The following is a 15,129-nucleotide window of genomic DNA, read 5'->3' as shown; positions in this document are numbered from 1 at the left end:
ATCCCGTATCTTCCGTCTGACTCAGTAAAAAGAATGTCTGGCTGTTAAATCAGCGCCCCCCCAGCGGCCGTTCCGGGGACCTCGGTCATGGAGAAGGGTCTGATGACACGATGGGTGCAGCCAACGGCAGGTTTTAGGCTCAGATCAGGTGAGTGCGGGGCATTCGCCCGCTGTGCCAGGTGGCCAGCCAGACCTAATCTAGATCTTTTATTATGTATGGACACAATGTTTCCATGAAAACGAACTCCAACAACAACAACAACAACAACAACAACAATATGAAATGGGATCAACATGTAGAAGCATGCGAGAAAGACAACTTTGGGGACTGCTGGAGGGATCGGGTGTATAACTCGTTAGTTCCTTGGGTCATTTCTCTGAGTTTTTGCCAATGAGATTTCTTCATCCCATGTTGGGTTATCACTCACAGTTTGATCATTTCATCTACTTCACTATAAAATAATTTTGGTGAGTTTGAGACTAAAAATGTTTATTAATATTAAACAAAGTATTCTTGCAGAGAACGGGATACATTTAATCTTTTATTTGCCAGCCTTGTATCTCAAAAGTAACGTCTGATACGTTTAGTCAACGATCGGCTGATGGAGAAGGCAGCCTAATGTGGCCGCTCGCTCCCGTGGAAGAGACGACCTGTGGAACCTTTTGGTGTCTCTTCTGCAGGCAGCCTTTCCCAAGAGAGCCTCATTTTCTGAATGAAATGATTCGAGGGACATATTCTGATTTTGGATACTTTTGACCCTATGTGATATACATTAGGATTTGCATGAATTCATATATTTTTGGCATGATAACTTTGGACTATTAACTTATCTGTTAGGTACTCGAGATACTTTTATTTTGGTTGCCCTCCTTCTCCGTGGTCTGACGATTCTTGGTACTGATTGGCTCCAAGAGATAACCAATCAGTGACAGTAAAGTGCTCCCCCAAAGACCCCGCCAGTGGTGTTCCCAGAGCCAGGGCTAGAGGTGACAGGGGGTGGAAAAGGGGCAAATGCACATGGGGGGTCCTGCAGTGCCACCCACCATGCAAAAGGGACAGCACCAAATGTAGCCAGTGTAAACCTATCTTCCGCAGCCCTTCTTGCAGGAGAAAGCCATCACCTCTCAGTGAATAATCCTCTCGATGGGTTAATAAAGTGCATTCTGTGCCATTTACAAAACAAACCAGGTATGCCCGCGGGTGTCAGGGAGCCGCATCACCCTGCTTTACTAACGATGCGTATCTGCGATATTTTTGTCTTCGGTCTCAACTGGGTTTTTTTCTCCTACTTTTGATCTAAAGAATCAGTAATCTGATCCGCATTTTCTTTTTCTCCCAGAAAGGGCAAATTATCCACCAGGTGGGGCTCATCCAGCCAGGTGACGCCTGCTTAACTCCGTTACCTGCCTATATAACAGCCTTCTGGGGGTGGCTGCAGATACCTGTGCATTGAACCTGATTGAGGTGCTTGGTGGGACTTGGTGGGACTTGGTGGGACTTGGTGGGACTTGGTGGGACTTGGTGGGACTTGGTGGGACTTGGTGGGACTTTTCTGTGTTTTTTTTGTTTACGGTCTTTGATACATTTGCTGTACTTTGTACCAAGACCTTTGAAACTGTATCGGTTTCTGTAACTAGTGCTGTAGCTGCTGCTCTTGTGACCCTCTGGGCTTCTGCCCCCTGTTGATGGGACATAAAATAACAGGAGTGCCTCTCTGTCAGGTTCAGGGTTTGTGTTTTGGTTTTTTTGTGTGAAGAATGTATTTGTAACTCTTGGCTTTTTGGGTTATATGAGGATCTGATGCATAACTTGTCCAGAGTGCCCGATTTATAAGGACTTGAATCCCATCCAAAGTGCTTAAGACCCGGTGTACTCTGGTTTAAGGGTCTGAGTGTTTTCTTAAGTCCTTAGTGGGCAAATGTTCTCTCCTGTAGTAATGGAGATAAATGGGGGGGGGGGACTGGAAATGTGTCCATAAAATAACCTGGGGTGTAAATATATATAACTTTCCTCCAATCACTGTTATCACCAAATCTTTTGGAACTCTTTTCTTAGAAACAAAGATGAAGTGCTCTACGGCTGCCAAAAAGATGCGATTAATCATCAAACCCAGGGTGATCGTGGTGAGAAAGCGCAAGTCCAAGGGCAAATACTCCAGCTTTATCTACAGGCTGTCCAAACAGGTGAGTGGCTGCAAATGTTTTTTGGGGAGGGGGATATTTATACCTTTATAAAGGTGTTTCTATACACATTATCGGGGCTTTTAGGGCTGTAGAACACACGGACAGGACACACGGGAGGTGTGTAGATCCCAGCTGGCGTGTTGCCCCAGGTCTCGTGTCCATGGGATTTCTGGCTCTCAGCGTCTGCAGACGGAGGGTCTTTAGCCGTTAATCCCAGAATGCAGAGTCTTTCCCACAGTTCAGAAAGGGATTAGACTTGCGTAGCTCACCAGGTGCCGTGGAGTGTAACTCCCATCACTCAGATCATTGACTTTTATCAACTTCCTAGTACTGAATGAGCTATCAAAGTCCTGTCAAACTTTAAATGTGTGGGGGGGGGGGGAATATAAATTTCCCATCTGAACGTTTAATGTCTTTTTATGCCAATTTCCATTGAATGGGTAAAAACCTTTTTCATTAGTTGCTGTCCAGCTGGGTGATTAAGACCGAGCCATTCTAGTTTGCCACAGATTGAAAGCAATAAATGTCTTAAACTGTCTACCGCAGCGCACCTGTCGTAAGATCTCATGATGCCTCCCGTTAACAAATTCACGTGGTCTCCGCTTAAATGATGATTTTGCAGATTAAAGGCTTCGAGATATAAATGTGTTAAATGGTGACCGTTCCTTGACTTCATGTTTAGTTATTGAGCCCTAACAATCCGACATAAAACCGTCTCCCATTCTGTGTGCTTGGTTTAAATCCCTTTTATTTCGCAGGCCGGTCACGGGGTCCGGGTGTCTCGCCTGTCCAAGAATCTGGTGGCCAAAGGGCTCTATCCTCGGGTGGCCGCTGAAGCCGCCAGACTGTCCCTATACAACACGAGGAGGACAATTACCACCAAGGAGCTGCAATCTGCCCTGAGGCGGGTCCTGCTGAACCTGCGCGGCCCTGAGGGGCCGAAGAAGATGAAGGCGGACGACTAACTAATTCAGACTTTGTGCCGTTTTATATCTTGTATTTAAATAAAAGTTAATGTATTTCTTTTTTAATCCTGCGTTTGTTTCTCTGCCGGAGCGGAGGGTGGGGAGTCTCTCTGGAGAAGTGGTCTTTGGGGTCTTTAGTGGGTGAGGGTCTCCCCAGGTCACCATGCTCAGCAGAAGCACTTACAGCGCTGTGATGGTGCTATTAAAATCAAATATGCCCCATGGGTTTGGCGGGGGGTATAAAGGAATGTAGAAGAAAACCATGCACCCCACTTACATGGATCCTCTGGTGGGATGGGGGTAACTGTAATTCTCCCCCAACCCCCCCCCCATTTCCCAATTTAGAAGGGACTTTTGTATGGGGAGTACGATGCTTACTACCCCGTAGATGACATTAATTTCTTTGGCTGTCTATCACTTTCTACCTGTAGCCAGGTGTAAGCCCTGTTGCTGCTGGCTGTACATGGACTGCATGATGGGAGTGGTGATCCGGCAACAGCTAACACCTGGGATTGGGTCTCTGCAGAGGGGTAAACGGGTCTTTGGTGTTGGAGCCAAATAAGAGTGCGGATTAAATATATATTAATCTACAATAAACACAAACTCTTATCCGATCTGTTACTTTATTCTCCTGGAGGGTTTTTCGGGGCACAGCAGGACACGGCGGTCTCCACGAGCTGAATTCCTGGAGTACGGGGGCTTCCTCTGGCATTTCTCTGTTAATAATAAGAGAAGACGTTTGGACCCGGAGTACTAAATGACGCAGAGAACGCGGCGGGCAGAACCCAGGGCCAGAATTCTGCTGTTTGCGAGCCGGCCCCGTATTATGTATAGATAAATCAGTGACCGGCCCCTGTATAATGTATAGATAAATCAGTGAGCCGGCCCCTGTATAATGTATAGATAAATCAGTGACCGGCCCCTGTATAATATATAGATAAATGAGTGAGCCGGCCCCTGTATAATGTATAGATAAATGAGTGAGCCGGCCCCTGTATAATGTATAGTTAAATCAGCGAGCTGGCCCCTGTATAATGTATAGATAAATCAGCGACCGCCCCCCTGTATAATGTATAGATAAATCAGTGACCGGCCCCTGTATAATGTATAGTTAAATCAGTGACCGGCCCCTGTATAATGTATAGATAAATCAGCGAGCTGGCCCCTGTATAATGTATAGATAAATCAGTGAGCCGGCCCCTGTATAATGTACAGTTAAATCAGTGACCGGCCCCTGTATAATGTATAGATAAATCAGTGACCGGCCCCTGTATAATGTATAGTTAATGCAAACTCACCTATAAATCATGGTGTTTCAAATAAACATCCAACAATCTCATGGATTCACCTGAATTCAATCACGGGGGAAAGTGTCTCGCCTTCTCCATCTTCTCCAAAAGTGTCTCTCCTTCTCCACCTCCACAGGTGGAGTAATTACCTACCCAGTAATCCCTACACCTTTTGTCAAGCAGGGATATCTCCACTCCCAGACTATATATTATATTATATATATTACTGTTATAGAAGAAGCTCCATAGATTATATAGATCTATATTAACCCTCTGGGCTCCCGGTAATCAAAGGGTGAACCGTTAACGCAATCACATCAGGCATGCGCAGTCTCACTGATTTAACGGCTCCCAGCTGCCCCGTGCCGTTGATTGAGTGATTGGGGGGGGTATATAAGGGTTATTCTCGCAGTAGTTTTATCCGGTGAAGCAGCAGTGTGGTTTTTGGGCTCGGTTGCTGGTGATTTGGGGTAAGTGGTTATTTGTAGAGTGTTGCTGAGTCTTCCAGTAGTAGTCTGATGTCGCAATAATAAACTTTCCACCTAATTGAAAGTTTGATCTGATATATCATTAGTCAGCTTGGCTGTCTCTGTAACGTCTGTCCCGTGTATGTTTACTGTATCAGTCTTTACCACTTCTGCTGGCAGACTGTGCCACTTATATAGCACTCTTAGTAAACTAAGAAAAAGTGCTAGATGTTTGGATCTTTTCTACCCAAAGAGACTTGAATCCCTAGATTAATGAGTCAGGAAATCTAAATACTGGGGAGGAGATGCCCCTGGTGAGGGTCAGCGGTGCTTTCTACCTCTCTGGTGCTTTAGAGGTTGGGTTACCGGTTCATGGTCTCGGTGTTGTGTGTTTGTTGTTCCAGGTAGAGCACTAAAGATGAAAGCGGTTGGTGTTGGTGGTAAGAAGCGGCCCCTGAAGGCGGCGGGTAAAGAGAAATCAAAAAAGGAATATTCTAAACGTGTCTACAGAGTCCTAAAGCAGGTAAATCGGAGGAACTGCTGCCGCCGACGGCAACCCGGGAACTACCCTTTCAAAAAGAATAAGATTGTGCGGGGGTTAAAATCCTGAATCTGTAGCAACTGATTCCCCTATGGGCATTATCTACTAAACCATGTGTCCTGTGAGAATTTAAAGGGTTGACTTAATGATTAGTTCTGAATGGCTGATTATGGGGTGATTTCCTTGCAAGAAGGGATTAGTTGGGTCTGCACAAGGCGAGGTTTTCTTGGATGCCAATTGGTCCTACAGAACGGGGGAAATCCCACTGTGTTGCCCCTGGGTGGTGCGCTGGTGACCGTCTGATGTTCTAGGTCCATCCGGATCAGAGCCGGTATCAGAAGGCCGTGGAGCTTCTGAATGGAGACTTGGTGAAAGGTGACGGACTGGCCGGTGTCGCTGAAGAAGCTGCCAGGCTGTCCCATTACAACCCGAGAAAGACCATCACCAGCTGCGAGATCCAATCTGCCCTCGGAGCGCAGGGGGGCGGCAGGTGAACCACTTTGGGGGGGTCTTGTGCCGTGGACTCTGGGGGGGTTCCATCCTCTTGCAGTTTGAAGCCCGTATCTCATTCTGCTGACTTCACTTTAGGTTTTTTAGAGGAACTGAAATATAAATTGTGAAATTATAATTAAATAAATGTGTATTTTTACACTTTTCTTTATCTTTATGGAAGGTGTGCGGGGGGGGGGTTGAGTATGTTGCAGAGCTGGTTGGGCGTCCTCTGGAGATCCTGAAATGATTCATTTGAATCAGTTTAATTAAAACCTAAAGAGGTTGCTGTTGACAGCGGTTTAAGGGGCAATAACTGCTCGATCTGAGCCGACTTGCTTGTTGAACGGGTCTGCGGAGCTTCCGCGCTACATGGAGAAGGATCTCCCCCGGCAGGTTCCGAGGCGGGTGAGTAGGATCTCGTTCTTCCCACAGAGGGGGTTGATGAGGCTGCGGGGGCCCCGGGGTCAGTAAATTCCCTTCTGCTGCTTGGGGATGATGACCAAAAAGGCCGAATTGCAGCACCCCCTGGGCAGTTTGCTCTCTATGGTTGGGGTGCCATGACAAATCTCCTTGAAGCGAAATCCTGGCTGACCCAGCAGCTCTCTGTGATGGGGGGGGGCTTTTTATTATAGACCCCGAAACAGTCCAGCAGGGGCAGAATGTTGCCCCATGCCGTTTCTGGGAAGGGCCGGACACCGCCATGGGACTACCGCCCGTGCCTGGCACACTACAAACTATACAAAGCTTCTGGTGCATTGTACAGCGCTGTGGAATATGATGGCGCTATATAAGACCCTATATAATCTCCCCACCATGTACAATAAGTGACTGCCTCAGCTCCATGTCTGTATCTGCTCTCTGTACCGGGTTTTAGTCGCTGACTGTACAAATAATTTACAGAAAGAAACTGCTAAATTCCCCTCCCCCACCCGACCTGCATCTCAAAGGTGTGAGGGGGGTATCTCGGCTGACTCTTGGTGGGCGTGACACAGTTGCAGTCACGTGATCTGACTCTGATCACCACGAGTGGGTAGATCGTCTCTTTTAAACAGCAGTACTGGCATCCAGGGGCGCTGTGCGGCAGAGCACGTGGTTATGGGTGACGCTTTATCGCTGCGACTTCCTGTTCTTTGATCAGTCGCCCTCGGCCGGTACCACGCACCGGATCGGGTGCTCCCTCTGCAAGGATGGGGCATCATCTCCGGGACGTTCCCTGAGGCGGGAGCCGGCATGCTGGTGGTGAGTAGGATCCCTTTCTTCACACAGAAGGGGCTGATGAGGGTGGGGAGGCTGCGGGGCCCATCGGGGTCACTAAATGCCCTTCTGCTGCTTGGGGATGATGACCAAAAAGGCCGAATTGCAGCACCCCCTGGGCAGTTTGCTCTCTACAGAGGGGTGCCATGACAAATCTCCTTGAAGCGAAATCCTGGCTGACCCAGCAGCTCTCTGTGATAAGGTGGTCTTCACCCCGGATCTGGTTATTGTCATAGACCCCCGGATCTGGTTGTCATAGACCCCCCTGACTGTACTCATTCTCTCGCAGGGATCCAGTGGCTGCCGTTAGGATGGATCGCTCGTCGGGCTGATGCATGGAAGAGTCCTCTGGAAGACGGGGAGATGCTCCGCTCTGATACACGGCAGAGATTCATGAGAAAGGTATTGTACTGGTATTGTACTGGCTGATTTGGGATGATAGGAGTGTGATTGATAACAGCAATCACAGTCCCATCATGCCTAGGTTCCAGCATTTACTGGTTGTCTGGGTATAAAAAGTTTGTTAGCAATCACACTCCTATCATGCCAAGTCAGCCAGTACATGCTGAAACCTGGCTAGCTGCCCCCTTGTGTATTGATGCTGCCAGCAGTATGGGGTCTGCACTCACAGCCACCCTGTACCAACATGTACTGGCTGACTTGGGATGATAGGGGTGTGATTGCTAACAGCAATCAGTCCCATCATGCCTAGGTTCCAGCATTTACTGGTTGCCTGGGTATAAAAAGAGTTTGCTGTTAGCAATCACACTCCTATCATGCCAAGTCATATTGATGGTTACACACTAAAATTGGACAAATACCGGTACAATGCCCAGCCAACCAGTACATGCTGGAATCTGGGTATGCCTGAGATTGCAGTTAACAATCATAATATATAATTTTTTGTACAATTTTGGTGTGTAACTTTTATTAAAAGTGTGTGGGGGGGGGGGGGGGGTCATTTTCAGTTTTGGCTAAGTGAACCCTGAATTTTGGGGTTCACTTTTGAGGCGGGAGCCGGCATGCTGGTGGTGAGTAGGATCCCTTTCTTCACACAGAAGGGGCTGATGAGGGTGGGGAGGCTGCGGGGCCCCTCGGGGTCACTAAATGCCCTTCTGCTGCTTGGGGATGATGACCAAAAAGGCCGAATTGCAGCACCCCCCTGGGCAGTTTGCTCTCTACAGAGGGGTGCCATGACAAATCTCCTTGAAGCGAAATCCTGGCTGACCCAGCAGCTCTCTGTGATAAGGTGGTCTTCACCCCGGATCTGGTTATTGTCGTAGACCCCCCCCCCCCCCTGACTGTACTTATTCTCTCGCAGGGATCCAGTGGCTGCCGTTAGGATGGATCGCTCGTCGGGCTGATGCATGGAAGAGTCCTCTGGAAGACGGGGAGATGCTCCGCTCCGATACACAGCAGAGATTCGAGAGAAAGGTATAAAATCTGTCAAATTGAGCATAAATGGTAAAAGCCTCTAGTTTGTTACAAACACGAGCCGGGAGGCTACGAGCCGCAGGTCCCTGAGGAATGATGACACAAAAGGCCGAACGAAGTGCCCCATCTGGGGCGCAATGACTTCAACTCCTAGAAGCGAAATCAAAACTGACCTCAGTTCACACCTGTGCAAAAGGGATTTTAGCTCTTACAAGGATTTATAAACCATTCCTGATCACTCCTTTTCTGTAAATGATTTATACTTTCTCTCCTTGTTCTAGGTACTTCTGGATCAGCTAAAGATGGGACAGCGGCTGGATTACCTTACTCTGTCCACCTGAGGCCCTTTGCTTTGACTATTGAATCATGTGACGACAGTGGAGGAGAAATACTACCTGTAAATGATCATAGATGAAAATGTTACAGCTTTACCTCTGTTTTGCTAATTCCTCCAATTAATCATTTGGGTCTCGCTTACGTAACTAAAGTATATAATCTTTACAGTACAAGTGTGCCAGATCTTCATAGAAACAGAATCTGCCGGCAGCTCGCCCCCCCCCCCCATCTAGTCGCCCGTTTCTCCTGCTGTAAAGACTCAAACCTTAATCAGTCGTTGGTCTCGTCTTAGATTCAGGAGCCGTATGTCTATCCCATGCATGTTTAATCCCCTCACTGTATTACCCTCTACCACCTCTGCTGGGAACGTCTTGCGTTCCCTTTAGTTCAGATTATGGCCCTGTGCCAACTTATTTCCTGGCCCTTGAATTGTTTATGTATTAAAATGGCAGTCAAGGGTGCTGGACAGGGCCTCTACGTTGTGCCTCTGCCACGAGACACTGATTAAAAGCCCCTGTACCTCAAAGCCCTGCTGGGTCGACTTATTCCAGAGGAAGAGCCGGTACTTGCTCTGTGGTGTTATCCCACGATCTGACTTCACTGTTAGTTTTAGACTTTAAATGATCAGTTTGTTGTAAGAATGCTGCGGTGTGATGTCAGACTGCACCTTGTGCACAGCTTTTGGGGGGGGGGGGGGGTTATTCCTGAATCCTACTTTGTTGCTTAGTGATTATCTCCATCTAAAGAAACCTATGCTGACAAACTTTTTATTATAAATTGATGACTGAAGTGTATCACGTTCCTATTAACAAAGGGCAGCTGTAACCTATAATGTTCAAAAATAAAGGTTTTGGTTCATTAACAAGAGACTGAGTTGTCCTTCGTGTAGCTGCTAACGTCTGATCTACATGAGCTTCCACCTACAGGCGTAGCTAAATAGATTAAGTAAAACGATAAAGGTCTCATCAGCGTTAAGCCGCCTCTAGTTTAAAGTCTTTATTTCCTTTTATTTCTCGTTCCGGAACGGGTTGGAGATGCGGGATGACAGGAAAGAGTCTCCACGTCTTTGGTTTGTGGAGAATGGTCCAAAAAACTCTGCTGCGAATGTAATGATGTCATCAGGCTTCCGCAGGAGTAAAAACTGCATGAAATCTGCGAGGAGTATCTTGATTTCGGGGTGCCGGCGGAGGTAGGTGTTATGGTCGGCCACGAGCTCCTCCTGCGAGAGCAGAGTTTGAGAGGTGAGAATGAATCGAGGTTTGGGGAATTCGTGGGGCAAATGTTTGTCGCGGACCCTCACGTACCTTTCTGTCCTGGAATTCAGAAAGTAACTGCATGTCCTCCTGCCAAATGAGAGGCTTCTTTTCGAACACTGGTTTTGGGTCACTTTCCTCTTAAAAAAAAAAAAAAAAAAAAAAGAAATTATTCCTTCCACCGTGTAACTTTCTTGTGTCTATGGCAATAACCTATTGGTGCCTGCTATTGTCACGTGACAAATGATCACAGCAGGATGTTACTTTGTTCCGGGAACGTTGTTTGTGATGCTGCAGACGGTTACAAACATGTTAAATTCAACAGAATTTAGCATTTTTAATCACCATGCTTTGAAGATCCGGCTTACCTGCTTCTGATAATATTGGCATCTTTGTGAGCGTAAAATAAACGGGCGATCCTATCTGGACCCGACTTGTCAAATGTCTGGGAGAAACCAAAATAGGCATTAAAAGAAATTATCTGAGAATTTCTGCCCTACGGTTGGGGAAGACGTTTTCGGCGCACGCTCACGATGTGCCCGGGGCCCCAGCACACACAGAGTTAACGTGTAACTTTACCCGTCTGTGAGGAAGTGGCAGTGCCACGCGACGGGGATGTCGTCGGAATCGACTGTATGCTCTATGCCGTAAACCTCCGCCGTGTCTCTTCCAATCAGCTGCGTGCGCGATCCCAGCTCGCTCTGGGGTATAAGTAACAAGAAATATGTTATGGATTCTTTTATGAGATATTTAGAAGGTTACGGTCCCCGGCTGATAGTAGATGATAACGTGTCTGGGCTGAGTGTGGCCCCCAAGACCCTTTTCTTACGTGAAAGAGTTAAATCTGGTTCCTGGGGAGGGGATTTGGGGCATTTAAGCTTCGGTGGAATGGCCTCGATTACTTTTCATACTGGTTTACGCTACATGCTGCTCTGTAAAAGTTTTTTAATCTGATCTCTGGCTCCTGGCTGAAGATCCCAATCACCCGGGAAGCTGTGAACATGCGCGGCACTGAGAGCTCATTGCAAATGCGTGTCCCCATTGGCACAGAATTCAGCGCCAAACAAATGCCGGCGTGCTTGATTCGTTTCGGACCCCTGATTTAAGAACCAACAAAAAGTTTGCCGTTTCTTAAAGAAATCCCTGCTCCCAAAACACGTGATTTAGTCCGTTTCACCGATCTTCACTCAGCTGCTGGCGCTAAAGCTGGGATACCCCAAAAATCCTGGTCTGGCTATAACACCTCTGTCCTAATGCACCGGATCCATATTCTGCCATACGGAGCTAGACTGCCAAGGCCTAGGGGGTCATGCCAACCACAAGATGTCGCTCGCTAGGGATGGGTGGTCTGCGCTCCTGCGGTGTGGTGGGCTACGCTGCCATAATGTGGTCAAGTTTGTTGGTGATGCATTTATCTCTGCTCCCTCCCCTAGACCACCATGGAGTATTCCTCCATTACTTAATAAATGCAAGGGGGGCTCCAATTATTATTTGTCTTGGGGGGCTCTATGCGTTTTGCTTCTAGGTACGGGCAACAGTGCACCCATCTGCTGTTGCGTTGTTCTGGAGGGTTTCATGTTAGTAACTAGCCTGAAAGAATGGTTTCGTTGCCGCGCATGTATACAGGATACAAGATGTGGTTCATTATCGAGTTATTTTAGGATGTGGTTGATGGGGGGAGATATACTGGAAACCGCTGCTGAGTCAAGATGTTAACGCGTCACGCCGTGTGTCAACTCACATAGCTCGACGCGCACAAATTCATCTCCGCGTCGAAAGCCAGGAACACCAAGCGTTCTGATATCTTCCTCCGAGCCAAAATCCGCATAATCAGCAGGCTGGACGCCTCGGAAACCCACCCGCTCAGCAGGCTCGAGGGATGAGAAGTACTTTCATTTCGCACTTTCTATGGAGAGAAAACCACAAGTTATCCGCCGGCTGCTTTTTCGGGGTCGGGGAAGAAACCTATAGATTCCCATATAATAGAAAAGGTCATGTGATTAATACTCAGCATTCACGGCAAGGGTTAACGACTCAAGAGCTTTCGCTAAAACTGGAATCCCGCATTGTGCTGCTGAACGTTCACTCGGTTCACAGACACTTACACCGATATCAACGTGTGATTTGAAACTTGATGATGATGATGAAACTTGTTTCAAAGTGACATCATAGCAGAATTGCACATACATCACATTGCCGTGACCTGGAACACTCCACTTGCAGAGGGGGGGAATGCGATAGGGTCACATCATGTGATGTCATGTGACCCAGCGGTAATTATGTTTTATAACTTATGCTGCTGTCATCCCATAACACACGCTGACCCGCACATAGAGGCGCACAAAGGGTTAAATCACATTATTGTCCTTGCTCAATCAAACTCCTGATCTGCAGTTGAGATCTCCTAAAAATTGACTCGCTATAAGGGTCCCTCTGCGATCGAGTTTGGCTGCTAGAAGCTATTTCAGGCTCAAAAAAGTATCAACGTCTGCACGTCAGTAATATGGAAAATGGATATTCTTATAGAATACGTGACCCGTCCCCCTCTGAAAAAGCCTGACGTTTTGTCTAGAACAATGGTGGAATTTTATTTCATAAAAGTGACGCCAAATGGGCGATAGGTAAGGGGAACAGCCTCCCAGCAGAAGTGGTAGAGGGTAATACTGTGTATAAAACATGCATGGGATACTGGGTATTAAACATGCATGGGATAGACATACGGCTCCTGGATCTAAGACGAGACCAACGACTGATTAAAGTTTCAGTCTTTACAGCAGGAGAAACGGGCGACTAGACGGGGGCCGAATGGGGCCGGAACTTTCTGCAATTTCTGCATTTTGGGGTTTAGTGCTGAATCCCGCAGACTCTAGATCCACATTTTTATTCCTTTACCTTTTTCTACTAATTGATTTTGTGTCCTTTTTGAGTTATTGATGTTTTTTGGTTAATGTACAGAAATTTCACATCCATGTAGCAGCTTCTTACCTCGCCCTCCGTAATAACTCGCGTAATCACCAGCCGGTCTCCTTGCCTCCGCATGTGAGTCTTCTTATCCACACAATGCCCCCGAACCTGTAAAAATTATGGTAGAGGGTAATACAGCGAGGGGATTAAACATGCATGGGATAGACATACGGCTCCTGAATCTAAGACGAGACCAACGACTGATTAAGGTTTGAGTCTTTACAGCAGGAGAAGCCGGGGGCCGAATGGGGCCGACCTGCTGGCAGGTTTTGTTTCCATGCTTTTAAAAGCAAAGCTGCTTGCACCTTTATATATTCGTGGTGATGCTGCTCCAGCGTTTCTAATTTCTGCGAAACGTAGCCTGCAAAAAATGAAACCCAAAAACAGTGAGAACAGAAGATATAAACATATGATGCGTGTTGAGAGACACACATGTATCGTTAGCTGGGCTTCAGTATCAGTCAGTAATATCCTAAACTGCAACCACTTAAAGAAACCATGCTGGCGACCTAGCCTGACCCCACCGCAAACCAGCCCTGTGTGTGGGGCATAGTTTCCATGTCCAGTAGCTGAGGGGTTAAAAGGCATACTTACCAACTATCGAGGTGCCGCACGGAACGCCATCGACGGAGCCCTGGCTGGAGGCATGAACAAGGAAGCACTTCTCATGCTCGTATCCTTCCAGCTCGTAGTACGCAGGCTGCACGCTGACCGTGAAGGACCCCAATTCCTCTCCGAGGTCAGACACCGTGTATAAGGACTCGGCAAACAGGCAAAGGCCCAGCTCCTCTTCTCCTGTTGGGGTGAGAAAAAACATGATATATATCAACATCAAGCAATAAGGCTGGGCCTGAAAGCCTACACCAAGACTTTGTCACCTGTTGGCAGCTATCGATGTGAGTTAACTTGGAAGCTAGGAGGTTGGCCTTTTGTAAGACGATATTGGACCACCGGGCCCCCATTTTCTTCTTCTGGGGCCACTTTCCCTAAAGAGATATGTGGCCCCTTCTTTCCTTTCCTTGCTGAGAGAAAATGGGCCTTCTTAACAGGGACAGTTGGGAGATATGGTATTCTTTGCATTACAACAAAGTAGTTCACAGTACTGCCGCCTAGTGGTTACTGTACATTACTACACGTCACACATCTGGACTTCTGGGGTCCCGAAACAATAAAGAATTCCTGACTTAGCTCCAGTGATAAAAATAGTAATAATGCATCCCCAGTCCGGCCCTGGTTCAGGGACTGCTTGTTGTTCCATTTGATACCCGCTAAGTATTTTCATGCTCCAGAATAAAAGCATCACATATAAGCAGTTCAATAGCATAAAGAAATGTGAATCCCTCACCCACGCTGGACATAAACTCAATCGCCTCTGGAGTGGCCATCGGGACATTTTTGGGCAAAGGTTTCTCTGTACCTGAAAAATAAAATATCAAAAAGAATATTCTATGATGTGTGAAGCAAACGCAAAAGACTAATTAGATACACTGCAGATCAAAAGTTTGGGGTCACGTAGAAATGTCCTTGTTTTTCAAAGAAAATTTGTCCAAAAAATTAACATGGAATGGATCAGAAATCCAGAGCAGACGGGGTTAATGTTGTAAATGACTATTGTAGCTGGAAACGGCAGATTTTTTATGGAATCTCTTCATAGGAGTACAGAGGCCCTTTATCACTCCCATCACTCCTGTGTTCCAATGGCCCTTTATCACTCCCATCACTCCTGTGTTCCAATGGCCCTTTATCACTCCCATCACTCCTGTGTTCCAACGGCCCTTTATCACTCAAATCACTCCTGTGTTCCAACGGGCCTTTATCACTCCCATCACGCAAAAACAGCTCAGTGATCCCAAACTTTTTGAAGGTAGTGCATATATGTATATATATATCAGTCTTAAAATAAATACCTTCCAGTTATCACTCACCTGTTTCAAACATCACTCTTGTGGC

At 47.0% G+C, this 15,129-nt stretch overlaps 3 protein-coding genes, 2 long non-coding RNA genes and 3 other non-coding genes across 8 annotated transcripts; 7 read left to right on the top strand and 1 right to left on the bottom strand.

Moving 5' to 3' along the window:
- The first annotated feature begins 2,052 nt into the window (after positions 1 to 2,052).
- On the top strand, positions 2,053 to 3,215 carry LOC128502150 (histone H2B 1-like). Its single transcript, XM_053471882.1, has 2 exons — positions 2,053 to 2,184; positions 2,943 to 3,215. The coding sequence occupies exons 1-2, from the start codon at positions 2,065 to 2,067 to the stop codon at positions 3,147 to 3,149; spliced, it is 327 nt and encodes a 108-aa protein (XP_053327857.1). The 5' UTR covers positions 2,053 to 2,064; the 3' UTR covers positions 3,150 to 3,215.
- Positions 3,216 to 5,205: 1,990 nt separating this feature from the next.
- Positions 5,206 to 6,051, top strand: LOC128502325 (histone H2B 1/2-like). The gene is made up of 2 exons (XM_053472088.1): positions 5,206 to 5,428; positions 5,758 to 6,051. Exons 1-2 carry the CDS (start codon positions 5,324 to 5,326, stop codon positions 5,938 to 5,940), a joined length of 288 nt encoding a protein of 95 aa, XP_053328063.1. The 5' UTR covers positions 5,206 to 5,323; the 3' UTR covers positions 5,941 to 6,051.
- A 371-nt stretch (positions 6,052 to 6,422) lies between these two features.
- LOC128502508 (small nucleolar RNA SNORD89) lies at positions 6,423 to 6,535 on the top strand. Its single transcript, XR_008355138.1, has one exon. It is a non-coding gene; the product is annotated as a small nucleolar RNA SNORD89 (small nucleolar RNA).
- Positions 6,536 to 7,007: 472 nt separating this feature from the next.
- On the top strand, positions 7,008 to 7,593 carry LOC128502020 (uncharacterized). The gene is made up of 2 exons (XR_008355080.1): positions 7,008 to 7,177; positions 7,482 to 7,593. It is a non-coding gene; the product is annotated as an uncharacterized LOC128502020 (long non-coding RNA).
- LOC128502506 (small nucleolar RNA SNORD89) lies at positions 7,267 to 7,378 on the top strand. The gene has a single exon (XR_008355137.1). It is a non-coding gene; the product is annotated as a small nucleolar RNA SNORD89 (small nucleolar RNA).
- A 605-nt stretch (positions 7,594 to 8,198) lies between the features above and the next one.
- On the top strand, positions 8,199 to 8,970 carry LOC128501126 (uncharacterized). The gene is made up of 3 exons (XR_008355022.1): positions 8,199 to 8,223; positions 8,514 to 8,626; positions 8,908 to 8,970. It is a non-coding gene; the product is annotated as an uncharacterized LOC128501126 (long non-coding RNA).
- LOC128502505 (small nucleolar RNA SNORD89) lies at positions 8,313 to 8,425 on the top strand. The gene has a single exon (XR_008355136.1). It is a non-coding gene; the product is annotated as a small nucleolar RNA SNORD89 (small nucleolar RNA).
- Positions 8,971 to 9,738: 768 nt separating the features above from the next.
- Positions 9,739 to 15,129, bottom strand: CATIP (ciliogenesis associated TTC17 interacting protein). Its single transcript, XM_053471498.1, has 10 exons — positions 15,105 to 15,129; positions 14,525 to 14,596; positions 13,774 to 13,974; positions 13,485 to 13,540; positions 13,201 to 13,287; positions 11,957 to 12,121; positions 10,795 to 10,916; positions 10,584 to 10,660; positions 10,267 to 10,355; positions 9,739 to 10,181 (listed from the first exon to the last, which is right to left on the bottom strand). Exons 1-10 carry the CDS (start codon positions 15,115 to 15,117, stop codon positions 9,969 to 9,971), a joined length of 1,095 nt encoding a protein of 364 aa, XP_053327473.1. The 5' UTR covers positions 15,118 to 15,129; the 3' UTR covers positions 9,739 to 9,968.

Source organism: Spea bombifrons, chromosome 7 (genome assembly GCF_027358695.1).
Source record: "Spea bombifrons isolate aSpeBom1 chromosome 7, aSpeBom1.2.pri, whole genome shotgun sequence".
NCBI classification, from domain to species: domain Eukaryota; kingdom Metazoa; phylum Chordata; class Amphibia; order Anura; family Pelobatidae; genus Spea; species Spea bombifrons.
The sequence above is the reverse complement of the archived record's forward strand: the minus strand, read 5'-3'. Positions and strand labels throughout refer to the sequence as shown.